The following is a 13,238-nucleotide window of genomic DNA, read 5'->3' as shown; positions in this document are numbered from 1 at the left end:
ATATTAATTCCAAGTTTAATTAAACTCCCATGTTGCACTAAAATATTAAGATAATAAAATTTTACATAGAACTTACTTTCACCAATGTGCTATTATACATTACTTAGCATAAAAACATGGAAATAAATAGCTCGGAATAGTGAATATTTACCTGTGCATAATCAGTAATATACAAGCCCACATTCTCACAATCACTTATATCACAATGTTTGATACTTGGTTCAGCTGCTTTTCCACTTACTGCTGCACCAGCTAAATAAATAAATAAATAAATAATAAAAAAAAAAAACTACCACATTTTAAATTCTGGTTCAACACAGCTGTAATGTATGTATAGAGAGGATAGTATAAATATATGGTATTACTAATTATAAACCTGAATGGAATATACATTTTTACACTAATCAAATTATATTAATACACTAAAAATAATAATTACACAAGTCAAAACCTGCCTTTCATAGAATTTTTTATCTGTTTAACAGAGTATTTAAATCTTCTAATCTAAAATGAGCACATGTTTAAATTGAAATTTGCTTGCCAAGGTTTTAAATCTGCTCTCATTGTGGGGGGAAAAAGTAAGAGGGAAGCGAATTTTTACTTAGCAGATACACTTCATATAAGGAAAGCATAAAAATCAAGAAATATTTACTAATCTTTAGAAATCAAAGTCTGGAAAATGAGATGGAACAAGTTTTATTCACTTTTTCACCCGCACATGCTCAGCAATTTTCTGTCCTCAGAGTCCTAACCGAACATCTGAAATACAATTCGTTCTCCTAAAATAGGTATCACATCTATCCTCAACAGTACATCAAAAGAAACATTTCTTCAAGGTTTTGCTTTCGAAACATTTAATTAGTCAATTTATGCACAAACCAGTTCTTTGGGAATAACCTATGGGAAACAGTTTTAAGCAAAATGTCCCACACAGCAGGCTGAGACATTGGTTCCAGCGAAATTGTTTCAGTTAGGAACGGTATGAGAAGGAGGGGTTTCTGAAAAAATTTTTCTAAGAGAAACTTTTTGATATGCAATAACTCTGCAGAGTTTGGTCTTCTTAGGGAACCTAAAATTAGACCATAACTCTAAAAGAAAATCTGCGAATTATTACTATGTCTTGTAAGTACCACAGAGACAGGGAAAGGATGTAAAGAACCCTTTTATTAATTGAAATAAAGTTTAACAGTGGACACCAGCTGGTATCTACAGAAGCCAACAATAATTAATAAATAAATTAAAGATAATAAATAGATAAACTAAAACTAATGAAACTAAATATAGCCTAAAATAAATATGGCTTCACAATTCCCATAACACATAAGCTGGGTCTGACCTAAGTCAGTGTAAGTGAGGCTAATGGCCAACTCAGTGCTGAAGAATACAAATAGTTACAGAATCAAATTTAGCAACGTGGCCTTCAAGCAGGCAGAACAAGATCTAATTTTGCCCTTTAAAACCTTCCCTTAAACACTCGCTACTTTTAACTCATTTAAATATCACATGAGCCAGAAATTTACATTCTGCAGGGAAACCGAACGAGATCAAATCATACTGGTTAGAAACTTAAATGATATTTTACAATCCCATAAGGAGCTTCACACAAAGTTTTTTTCACTCATTTATGAATTTTTCATTCAGTGTTTTAGTATTTTCTAAAGGAACTTTTCATGTTAAGCAAATGTTTAATACGTTCAATGTTTAAGAATTTCTTACAAAAACTTTTCATGTACAAATGTGCAGAATCTGCCTTTTTCGTATTCTGAGAATCTATTCTGATATTAAATTATTTTTGACATGTCTGCATTCTGTTTTAGAATAATTCACATATGCAAGAATGCATGTTTCTTAGCATTCACACATGCATGTTTCTCAGCTTTCGTAAGCTCAAACTTTCACTCTGCATAGCAAGATATAAATTTTTCTTCAACACTTAATTTTCTGAAAGAAATAGAAGTCTAATTTTTACTTTTATATACAAAGAATATGTAATTAAGCAAACAATTTTGCACATGGCATTCATTATAATGCAAATCACATTACTTATACATATTTATTTATTATTTACTAGTAATTGTTTTAGTATTTTTAGCCCCATACATCAATGTTTCATTTCCTCTGAGCTATATTCAGTGGAGTGTTCCTATTATCAATAATTATGGATTAGCAATATTCAACCATTTTCAAGGGGACTGCAGGTAAGCATTTTATTTTTACAACTTTTGCTTTAAATGTTACATTCTAAAGTATAAAAAAGATGACTTCTGAAGAAAATTTTGGAAAAATAAAATGAAAATGAACTATCATATGAACAAATACTATTAAACTAATTTCAAAAATTGTTGTTGCCTTAACAGATGGAAAGGTAATATGTGAGACCCTAGAGGATGCTTTTATGTAGTCATATTCCTGTCACATATCATTCCTGAAAGTGCATTTATTTACATAACAAATAGTAGTTATCCAGATGTAACTGTATTGGTTATAGCAGTTATACATAGCTAATACTACTGTAGCATTTCATCATGCATGTGTGAGGCTCCACATCAGCCAATCAGAAGAGGTGCACATTACCTGTTCTGTTTACGTCACAACTCTCTTGCCTTACAGGCTCTTCTTCCCATTAGCTCGTCTTCCACCTGAAAAAAATAGCTGAATCTGAAGCTTCTGTTTTGGAGATTCCATCTTTTATTCAAGTTGATCCATCTCTTTTGTTTCACACGTTCGAATCTACATTTGAATCAGTTATTCCTAAACCGGACAGAAAAAACAGAGGATAAGACAAAATTCAACTACATCGTAGCTCACTTAGCAGCTAACATTGTCACTGTTGTTTGTGATATCATCATTCAGTCTGATAAAGTCAACTCATATTAGGCACAGACAGTCACACTATAGACGATTCACTTTTATTTGAAATCAAGCGAAGCCTGTTCAAACTATATTAGCTTCCATCTACTCATACTACTTTGGATAAAGCCATGGAAGTAGCTGATCGAATTTTAGCTATCAATAACATGATTATATCCATCATCTCCTCTAACAATGAACCTTCTTCGGCTGAACTTTGTGAAGAAATCAAAGCTCTTCGGAAAGAAGTGTCTGAAATTCGTCGTTCCAGATATTCATCTTGTACCAATTTTTCTGGCTGCAAACGTTCTAAATCATGTGACAAAACGTTGTGCTCATATCATAAAAAATTTAAGGATAATGTAAAAAATTGTGTTTCGCTGTATTCCTACAAAGAAAACTCGAAGAAGGAATAGAGGGGACAGACCCTTCCCAGCTTAATACATTGCGTCGCCTTTTCATTAGAGACAGATCATCAGGCAGGTGATTTCTAATAGATTCAGGGTTTATGCCAGTTTAATTGCTGCAAATAAATCTGAACTGAAGGCACCAGTACTCCAAATTTTTTGTGCTGTGGATGGGTCATCCATTACTATTTATGGCTGAAAAATAATTCCTATTAATTTTAGTTTCTCTTTTTATATTTGTAATGTTAGATGCTCGATCATAGGCGCAGATTGTTTATATTACATCAATTGATCTCCTGAGTTACATAACAAGCACCTATTTGATTTAACAACAAATTTTAAAGTACCTGCCAAATTAAATACTTGTAATATTTTTTCTGTAAAATCTTCTTGTGTTGATAATGTATTTGGCATATTACTGTTACAATATCCTGATATTACTAAATTACCGAATCCCGATCAACCTGTGCAGCTCAATACTGTGCATTATACAAAAACGAAAGGTCCTCCAGTTGCTGCTAAACCTAGATGGTTAGATCCTAATTGCCTCAAACTTGCAAAAGCTGAATTTCAGCACATGGTTCAACTGTAGCATTTCATATGAGACCTTCCGAAAGCTCCTATTTTTCACCCTTGACATGGTGCCCAAGAAAGGGTCTGTTGAATGGAGACCTGTTGGTGACTATCTATCTCTTAATGCACAGACTGTTAAAGAAAAATATCCTATTCCTTGAATAGCTGATTTTACTTCAGAATTGTATAGTAAACAAATCTTTAGTCACATTAATCTCCTAAAAAACGTATCACCAAATTCCCATATGGTGTACATAAAACAGATATATGTACTTCCTTTGGTCTGTTTGAAAGTTTAAGAATGCTGTTTGGTCTTTGTAATGCTTCTTCCATCTTTCAAAGAATTATCAATGAGGTCATTAGAGACATGCATTTTGTTTATACATTCATTGATGATTTACTTGTAGCTTCAAATAATGATCAAGAAAATTTACAACATTTAAGCTTCAGAAATATGGTTTCTGTATAAATGTTGAGAAATGCAAATTTGGCCAATCTACTATAGATTTCCTTGCATTTAAGTTATCGGGTGAAGGAGTTGAACCGCTCTCTGATCGTATAAAATGCATTTCAGATTTTCCTCAGCCACAGACCCTCGTACAACTTTGCTAATACTTAGGTTCATTAATCCAAAAGGGCAATTTGTCCAGTAGGACTATTAATATCGTTTTGGCATTTTGTGTCAATTCATGATAAGCGTTGTTTCACTTTAAAAATTGTTGCCGCCAAATATTATCGCCCTGTTTCATTTCAAGAAATTAAATAATAAAGAATCTGCATGAATGTATGTATGTTTCTCTCACTGTGATAAAACAATGGTACCTAGAGCCATCAAAATTTGAATAACATTATCTTCCATATAATATGGGCATGTGCAAGATCTAATTTGAATTTGAAATTTGTTTTATTATCGATTTCATATTTTGTAACACTTTTACAAATTTTTGACTAACAAACTGAGTGATTTCAAAACGAGCAATTACAACACTGTATGGTACGAAAAAACTCCAGCATGCGAGACTGTGTATCAAAATTCTAAAGATATGCTCATTTTAAAATTATTTTGCGATATTGCTGTTGAACTGAATTTTATGTTTTAAGTGCGAAGAACATGATATTTAATAAATAAAAGTAACACACAAAATGTTAAAAAAAGTCAATTTGGACGTAATTTAAAATCTGAAACCTTTCAGATTTTTTTAATTTTTTGTTTTAACATTTTTTATAGATATTGTATTCCTAAAGCCGCTCCCATTCTAGCACCCTTAGTCAAATTTCTTGAAGGCCATACTAATAAAAAGAGATTTATTTGTTCCAAAGCTTCTACTGAGTGATTACATTGGGACGATGAAGCAACACTCTCCTTCAAAGCATCTAAGGAAGCTATTGCTAAAGCAACCTTGTTACGGCATCCCACATCGGTGCACAATCAAGTCTATGGGCCGATGCATCCTATGTTGCAATCGGCAGCTCATTCATGCAATTTTATGTTATTAGTATAATAATTAACAAATTCATTTATCTTTTTCTCAATACTTTATATTCCTCAACAATTAAACCTAGTACAGTCAAAAGTTGTTAATTCGGACACCCATAATCCGGACCTCAAAGCTACAAACTTTCTGCGCATGCTTCGCGTTCACACATGCGCACAGGCGTTTACGAGAGCACGTAAGGCCCTTACGGCTGCAAATATGTTTGTGCGCATGCGCGTTTAATGTGTAACGGAGTTATACGCTAAGCTAAAGTTATCTAATTCAGTTAATGTTGCAGATTGCGTTGTTCCTTAATCTTCGAATTGGATCCGGCTTATTATTTTTTGCAGACTGTTAGAGCAATTTTATAAAAGTAAGCTTGAACTTTCAATTATGTCAAATAGAATTTCCGATATATATTTACTACAAAGCGAAAGTATGTTTTGAAATCCAAAATCTGTTTATCAATTTCACGCTACTCTGCGGCAGAGGGGGGGGGGCAGAAACGTCATTATTAGATTATGATAGATTAGAAAGATTATGTCAAATAGAATTTCCAATATATATTTACTAATATGTAATTTGTATCTACAAAGCGAAAGTATGTTTTGAAATCCGAAATCTGTTTATGAATTTCACGCCTGGGATTGGAAGTTGATCTGTCAACACTATCCTTATCTTCAGAGCAGATGTTTTTATTTTATTTGGATTATAATCCAGTAGTCTTTGATATGATTTAAATCAAGTTCCTCGTCATTATAATTCGCTTCCGATAGTGAAGAAAGTGACCCAGAGGTTATTGAAAACAAAAACATTTCGATTGACAAATTAGTCAGTATTCTCAACACAGCAATTATAGGACTTGAACAGCGGAACTTTGTAACTAAACAAGAAATTATGTCTGTTTAATAGAATTAAAGGGAAAGTATTATCACATGAAACGAAGCAACTTACATTGAAGGAAATGTTTAATAAAGTAAACAAATAAATATTAAGCTTTTTCTTTTTGTAAATTTTGATACCCTTTAGATCATAATTGTTCTTTATTTCATAAATTACGGTTTCACATTTTTAATTTTGTAATTTTTGCATGCCATCTTACCAGATTTAAACTGATGATCTATAATCCGAAAAAATCGATAATCCAGAATTGCCGAAGTCCCGACGAGTCCGGATTAACGACTTTTGACTGTATTTTATTAACCTAAAATTTAATACTGCCTCTAAAATTGTAAAATTAGTTGAAGACAGCATCCTGATATCATAACTTGAGACATTATTATTACATGTTTTGGCTACTTGTGCTCTTTTCTTTTCTATATATTTGCTATATTATGTCCTGAAAAACAATACACAGCGACAGCACATTTAACTAATGAGAAGAAAACATGAAACATACCAAGTGATGCACTCCTTATAACACAATGTTCTACAACAGGAGAACAGCTCTCAGTCACTTCTAGGCAGTAATGTTTGAAGTTTGAAAAAAAAGATTTTCTATCTGGTGTGAACTACAAGCAAAACAATAAAATTATTATAAAATAAATGAACATAATATACATAAAAGAAAACTAGTTATGACAAAAATTACACAATTCAGCTAATATTTTTTTAAGAACAAAGTTCAGCTAATATTTTTCTAAAGGATGTATATTTCCATCAATCAAAGTGTTCTTATAGTGAATAAAAATTTAAAGACCACTGGCCACTTGAATAACAGCTCTTATGGAACACCTTAAATAAGGAATGAATAACATTAAATATGCAATATATTACAAATGGAATTTCAAGTACTTAGCAGAACTGGATATAAACTGCAACACTATGTGAAACACTCATGATATGTACTGCAGTTATAAGATAATTATGTAAGACTGTCAAAAAATTATAATTATTAAATAAAAATTACTTGCAGTAATTTTCAGTTTAAATGATGGGTTATCAAGATGTACCTGAACATTTCTGTGGACACTGAAATGCAAATGCTCTCTGGCAATGGGAAGCAAGTGAACACTAAATTGGTAATAAATCTATCTGCTTTAAATTTCTGCTTTTCTAGTACACTAAAGGAACAACAGAAAAAAGTATTTTCAGACCAACAAAACGATACATCATAAAACCAATGTTTTGAAGAAAATGGAATAATTACTTTCAATTAGATTGATGATAATGAAACTGCACACACCATCAAGCTGCACAAAATCCTAAAAAAAAAAAAAAAAAAAAAAAAAAAAAAAAAAAACCCAGAAACGTTCTTAATCCTATTTGGGGGTGGGAGAAAAAGATGCAAACAAAAATTCTGCAGTTACGGTGATGTAATAGATTTAAAAAATAAAATTCCCACCACTGCATATAAATCAGTAACTTGATTACTGTAGATATTAAAAGGTACTTTAAATATTTCCAGCATCTTTAAAGGGGTGAACGAGAAGGGGTTTAAGATACTACTATGCTATATATGTAGTGTTACAAAATTTTAGGAGCACAAATGCAAGATGAAGGGCATTTGTTGTAGTAGATACATAACATTCACGGAGAGGGGGATGAGAGACATCATCTTCCTGAAAAATACAGTAAGAATGGATTTTTAAGCCGATGCATACAAAACATACGTATGTATAGTATATATGTTTTTGCACTGAAGCTACACTGTATTTTATTATTGATTTGTGATTTTCTCATTCTCAAATTAAAAAAAAAAAAAAATTAATGATGTAATAATGTCTTTAATCCTTGACCCCAAAAGGTTTTTTGTAAACACCCATATCTAGGACACTTTATGAAATATTAATTTCCATGACATAAAATATACATGCTTATATGACAGATATACATTAGTATGGAGGAATAAGGAGAAATTGTATAGTATGGACAACAAAACAAATGAGATATTAAAAAGTAAACTGCATACTTTGGCAGCAAGTTTACTATGAGGATAGCTGGGATTTTTATTTGTCTTACATTTTAAGCATTTTCCTTAGAAAGTCTGTTTGATTTTATAGGTTTATAGAAGTCACCACAAGAACATCTGTAATTCACAAATATAAAGGTTTCTTTACTGCTGATACCTGTTGGAAATTATTATTGTTCAGAGCTGACAAAATCATTTCTACTGCAGCTGATGTATTTAGCTGCAAAAATGATTAAGCAGACAATCAATCATTCATTTAAAAATCTCACACACAGCCCCGCATGTAATTCTAAATTATGTACATCTCGTAACCCTATACATATGGCACTGCAGGCTTTACAAAAGATCAGTGGGTAGTATCTAGACCATCCTTTTTACAGGATAGAAATTTAACATTTAAGTGAAAATTGCCATATCTATTATTTTAACCTTGACTCAGAAAATAGTCTCCAACTTGTATATGAATAACTAGCGGAGCTCAGTAGTAATAATAAACAATGTACTAATAACAGCCACTCACTCAAAAAGCAAACCAAAACCAAATCTCCTAATGATTCAGACCCTTAATCTCTGCACACAAACTTAGAACAGACAGGGTTCATAGCCACATTTTAGTTAAAAAAATAAGCACTTTTCAAGCACATTTTAAGGAAAAAATAAGCACCTGTCTAATTACATTATACACAACTGCATAACCTTAAAAGAAAAATTAGACTTGTAATTTAAAATATGAGCAATGCAATATTTATTAAGAGAATGAGGATTACCTCAACAATGGAAAACAATTAACTTTTTTTTTTTTTAAATTTTAAATGACAGTTCAGTTTACAATGAGAGAAAAAAAACTATGCAGAACTAAACTATATTACAAGATTTAATGATGATATTTCAGTTGAAAATATAGAAAATAAATAATAATAAGCCATATTAATTGTATTTGTTTGGCACCTAATAATAAATACAATTTATATTTCCACTCATATTAATATTTAAATAATTTAACTTAAATCAAAATTCTGAACATTTTCTAAATTTTCATTGCATAACAGTTTTTCCTTAACATATATTCCAAGCAAAGTAATTTAAGTAAAAAAGTGGCACATATGTGATATTGTGCAATCGGAATCAACACCTGCCGGTATTTGGAGAATAAAGAACTAAATAAAGGAAAGCAAGAGACTTACTAATCTGGAGTGTTTCTGATTCTAATTTTCAACAGACTGTATTAAATTTCCGGAATAGAAACAATCTTCGCTTGGGTTGGGTAGACCGCAAACACTTTTAGTCCTATTCAATCCAGATTGGACAGTGACAAAAAAAAAGTCCGCTGCTTCAATATTAGAGATTTTGCGGAGAAACTCCCAACCTCCGTACTGTATAATGTATTAGCAAAGAAAATGAAATTATTTCGACTATTCGATTACTTTCCTTTTATTTAAGCCATTCCGAATATTATTCCTTAGAAAGCTAATTTGTGTAAAAACACACCCATTTTTTGAAGTTTATCTATACTTCAGCAGTCACTGCAACTATATTATTATAAATATTCATACATATGCTCATAATATAAGCATAACGATCTTAATAAACACGAATATGAACTGACCACGCGGAATGAGAATGCAAATTATTAAAATCTTGATAGAAATTCACACGTGTGTAGTATTTGGGTGGGAGGAAAACAATACCGAATGTACCGGAATTTTCTACCGTTTTCGCAATTCTTTGGACAATAGAACGACGTGCACCTGTCTGTACTCTCGTGCGCACTATAGGTTACGTTAATGCAGAGGAAGGGGGGAAAGCAATTTCCGGGAGTATGATTCACCATCTGACGTTGCATATAAGGAAGAAAAGTTGTTTATTTAGTTTCGGTTTTGGTACGGGGTAAAAATGCGCGTTCATTAAAAACAAAAGATTAAAAAAAAAAAAAAAAAGCACTAAAAACAAAAAGTAAGGGCTTTAAATAAAAAGTAAGCACCTATAAGGGTCTTTATATTTTATTTTCAAATATAAGGACTTATAAGCACTTGTAAGGACCGCTACGAACCCTGACAGACCTCATAACCTGTTTTTTCATGCTCATATTGAGTTCTCCTAATTTCATTAATATCAGAAAATTGAATTATGACCCAGATTAACAGAATGCTTCAAAAAGTAGAAAAGTTATATTTTCAAAACATTTTGTAATTAAAACATTTTTTTATTGCATTAGAATGAAACTCTCTCAGCATTCTGATAACAAAAATTTAGCTCAAATACATATATTTTCAAAATTCCTGTGGCCTCAGGAATTACTGATTTTCTAAAACAAAACATGCAGTTGAAAGGGCTTTTATTTATTTTTTTAATTATTGCAGCTTTCTTATTTCATTAACCCTCCCCCCCAAAAAAAGTACCAGGCAGGCTTGCCAACATGCTAAGGCTGGCATTTTTACAAAAGGAGAGAAAACTGCTTGCTTTTCTCCTACAACAAGTATCATTCAAAATTCTCTTACTCAGAAGCAGACTGCAGATTTACACCTTCAACAAATTTGAATTGTGAAATTGTCTTAAGTTGTTGGTATTGTAAGGATTTTAGTGTTGTAATTCTTAAATGTTTGTACTTTTGATGTAACGAGATTTTTTTTTTGCAAGTGGCCTGATTTTTATTATTAGTAAATGGATCGATAATTCCGAATAAAGCCACAAGAAACAAATTTCAACAAATCAGAGCAACATTCATAAGTTTGTTAACAGAAGGTTCAATGCAGTGACCGATAGAGTGAAGAAAAGATATGGCACCTAGCCAATGAAGGAATTCAAGAAAGGAGATCGATTAGATAATGGAAAACCAAATGTTATTGAAGTGTATCACCCAAGCTGTAGATATACGTGCAAAGACCCTCCATTTAATGAAGAAACCAAAAAATATAAAGTAGTGCATATACCCAAAGAACTTCCCTTAAATCTCAAGTAGTGCACTATGATAGACTTGCACCTTACTTTGCAATGAGGGTACTTGTACTGCATCTTGGATGACTACCCAGGACGTGCAGTCTTTGAGGGGGTTGATTGAAGTTGTGTACTGTTGCAATATTTTGTACTGTTTTATTTAGTTATTTATTTGATGCTTTTTGGGTGATAATTTTAAGGGTTATTTTATTCGTAATTGAATTTGTGGCCATGTGAGATTTAGGCAAAATCGCTTCTGACTGCTCTTTGCAAAAATTTTGTAGGCAACATTAGAAAAATTCTTGCCAACTAGCTGACCATTTGGAAGTTTTGGAGTACTAGGACAAATTTTTCAGGAAACTTCAGATGGCATTGCAATCACCCAAATAAATTATAATATTAAAAACCAAATTTAAATTTAAAGCCAGGTGCATTCAGTTGTTAAACAAACTGATAAGCCACAATTCAAAGATTTTACTCTATAAGTGATTTGAGTAATTAATGATATTTCTCATGCATTAAGAACGAGCTGCTTATTATTCATGTTTTTCTTCAGCTATTTGCTGTATTTATATTACTGGTGTCATTATTATTTACAATAAATCGCCAATTTCTTTCTTTTCATTTGGATTAAGTACTTAGAGATAGCCATGAACCCGTACTCACAACATCAAAGATTTTGTTACGTGCATTATTTTATATGATTACTTACTTTTAATGTAACATGCCCTAAATATGCATGTTTTGCACCTTTAACAAATTTTACGGTTGACTCTGTATCCTGTTCCAAAATAACATTTTCAGCTACATTTCCTGGAGCTATAAATACATAATACTTAGCAAAGCAAAACAAACTAATAATATACCTTTTAATATCAAAATTAAAACATATCCATCTTATTTGATCAATATAAAATTTGGGCTATTTTTTACTAAGAATTTAGAGAAAACATTGTTTTATAAAAATATGCTTTCAAGCAAAAATCAAGGTGTGCAGCTCAATAATTTTCCCTCCTGTGTGACAAGCAAATTTTATCCAAAAGTTATCTAAAAAGTAAAGAAATACCATCTGGTAAAAGGAAAATATTATGCCTGAAGCAAAACTTCAATATAGAATTTATTTAGCTTAGTTCATGCTTAGAACATGCAGTCGAAACGTTAACATTGGAAATGGTTAAAGTTTCATTATTTTTATTATTACAGCTAATACTAACTAGGGCTGGCTGTTCAGCTTCCATTTTTGAAAGACAACTGTTAATTCATACTCCTCTAGGAATAGCTTTCGTGGTCTCAAAAAAAGGGGGGGGGAAGAGTTATGATTAAGCCCACTAACTCAAAACCAAACTGAAAGTATAAATTTATGTAAATGAAACCTTTGAAAGGTTTGTGTCTAGACATTCCAATTACTTTCGTCGGTTACTCAAAAAATACACTTTTTGAGAACATCACTATCTGTGCTCAAAAAGGGATAATTTTTGTTCCTTATGAACACTGAAGATCATATTCCCCCACAAATGTTTTGTTAAAACTAATGACGTATTAATCTTTCAAAATTTAAGTTATCAAATGCAAATGATTCCATATCAGTAATGTGAAAGACATACCATTTTTTTTTTTTTTCATTTGCTACACCATTGAAGTTACTTCTTACTCTTCACTTTCATTAGCTTCTTCAAATGATCTTTAATGATTCAGATGCCACCTGATGCTCTTGAGAGCTACCTCAGGTTGGTCATTTTTAAGGTTCAGATACATGAATCGGAACTACACAAATCCCTGATACTTTATTCCCCCTTTAAATATATTTTCACCCAAAAGATACATGCACAGCCGCTTCTGCACTCTGATGTCTGAATGTACATTCAGAATTATATTATTTTTCTTTTTTGAAAATATTTACCTCAAATCAAGATAAAGAGTAGAACTCTTTGGAAAATAAAAGATGGGAAGGCTTTATTCTGTATGATCCTATTATAAACTTTCACTTGAATGTTCAATGCTTTCTTCAAATTTATTTCAATAATAATAAAATCTGACAAATTAAAAAAAAAAAAAAAAAAAAAAAAAGAAGAAGAAGAAGAAAAACCT

At 31.5% G+C, this 13,238-nt stretch overlaps 1 protein-coding gene across 1 annotated transcript in view; it reads right to left on the bottom strand.

Annotated features, from left to right (window-relative positions):
- LOC118202479 (uncharacterized) overlaps positions 1-13,238 on the bottom strand; it is a 116,165-nt gene that overhangs the window by 39,087 nt on the left and 63,840 nt on the right. The window contains 3 exon segments of the mRNA XM_085826759.1: positions 152-252; positions 6,705-6,816; positions 11,863-11,969. Of these exon segments, the coding sequence (XP_085682885.1) occupies positions 152-252; positions 6,705-6,816; positions 11,863-11,969 (320 nt within the window).

This window comes from Stegodyphus dumicola, chromosome 11 (assembly GCF_044657685.1).
Source record: "Stegodyphus dumicola isolate Sdum_Otavi_A_Nest chromosome 11, ASM4465768v1".
NCBI classification, from domain to species: Eukaryota; Metazoa; Arthropoda; class Arachnida; order Araneae; family Eresidae; genus Stegodyphus; species Stegodyphus dumicola.
Note: the sequence above shows the minus strand (reverse complement) of the source record. Positions and strands in the feature narration are given on the sequence as shown.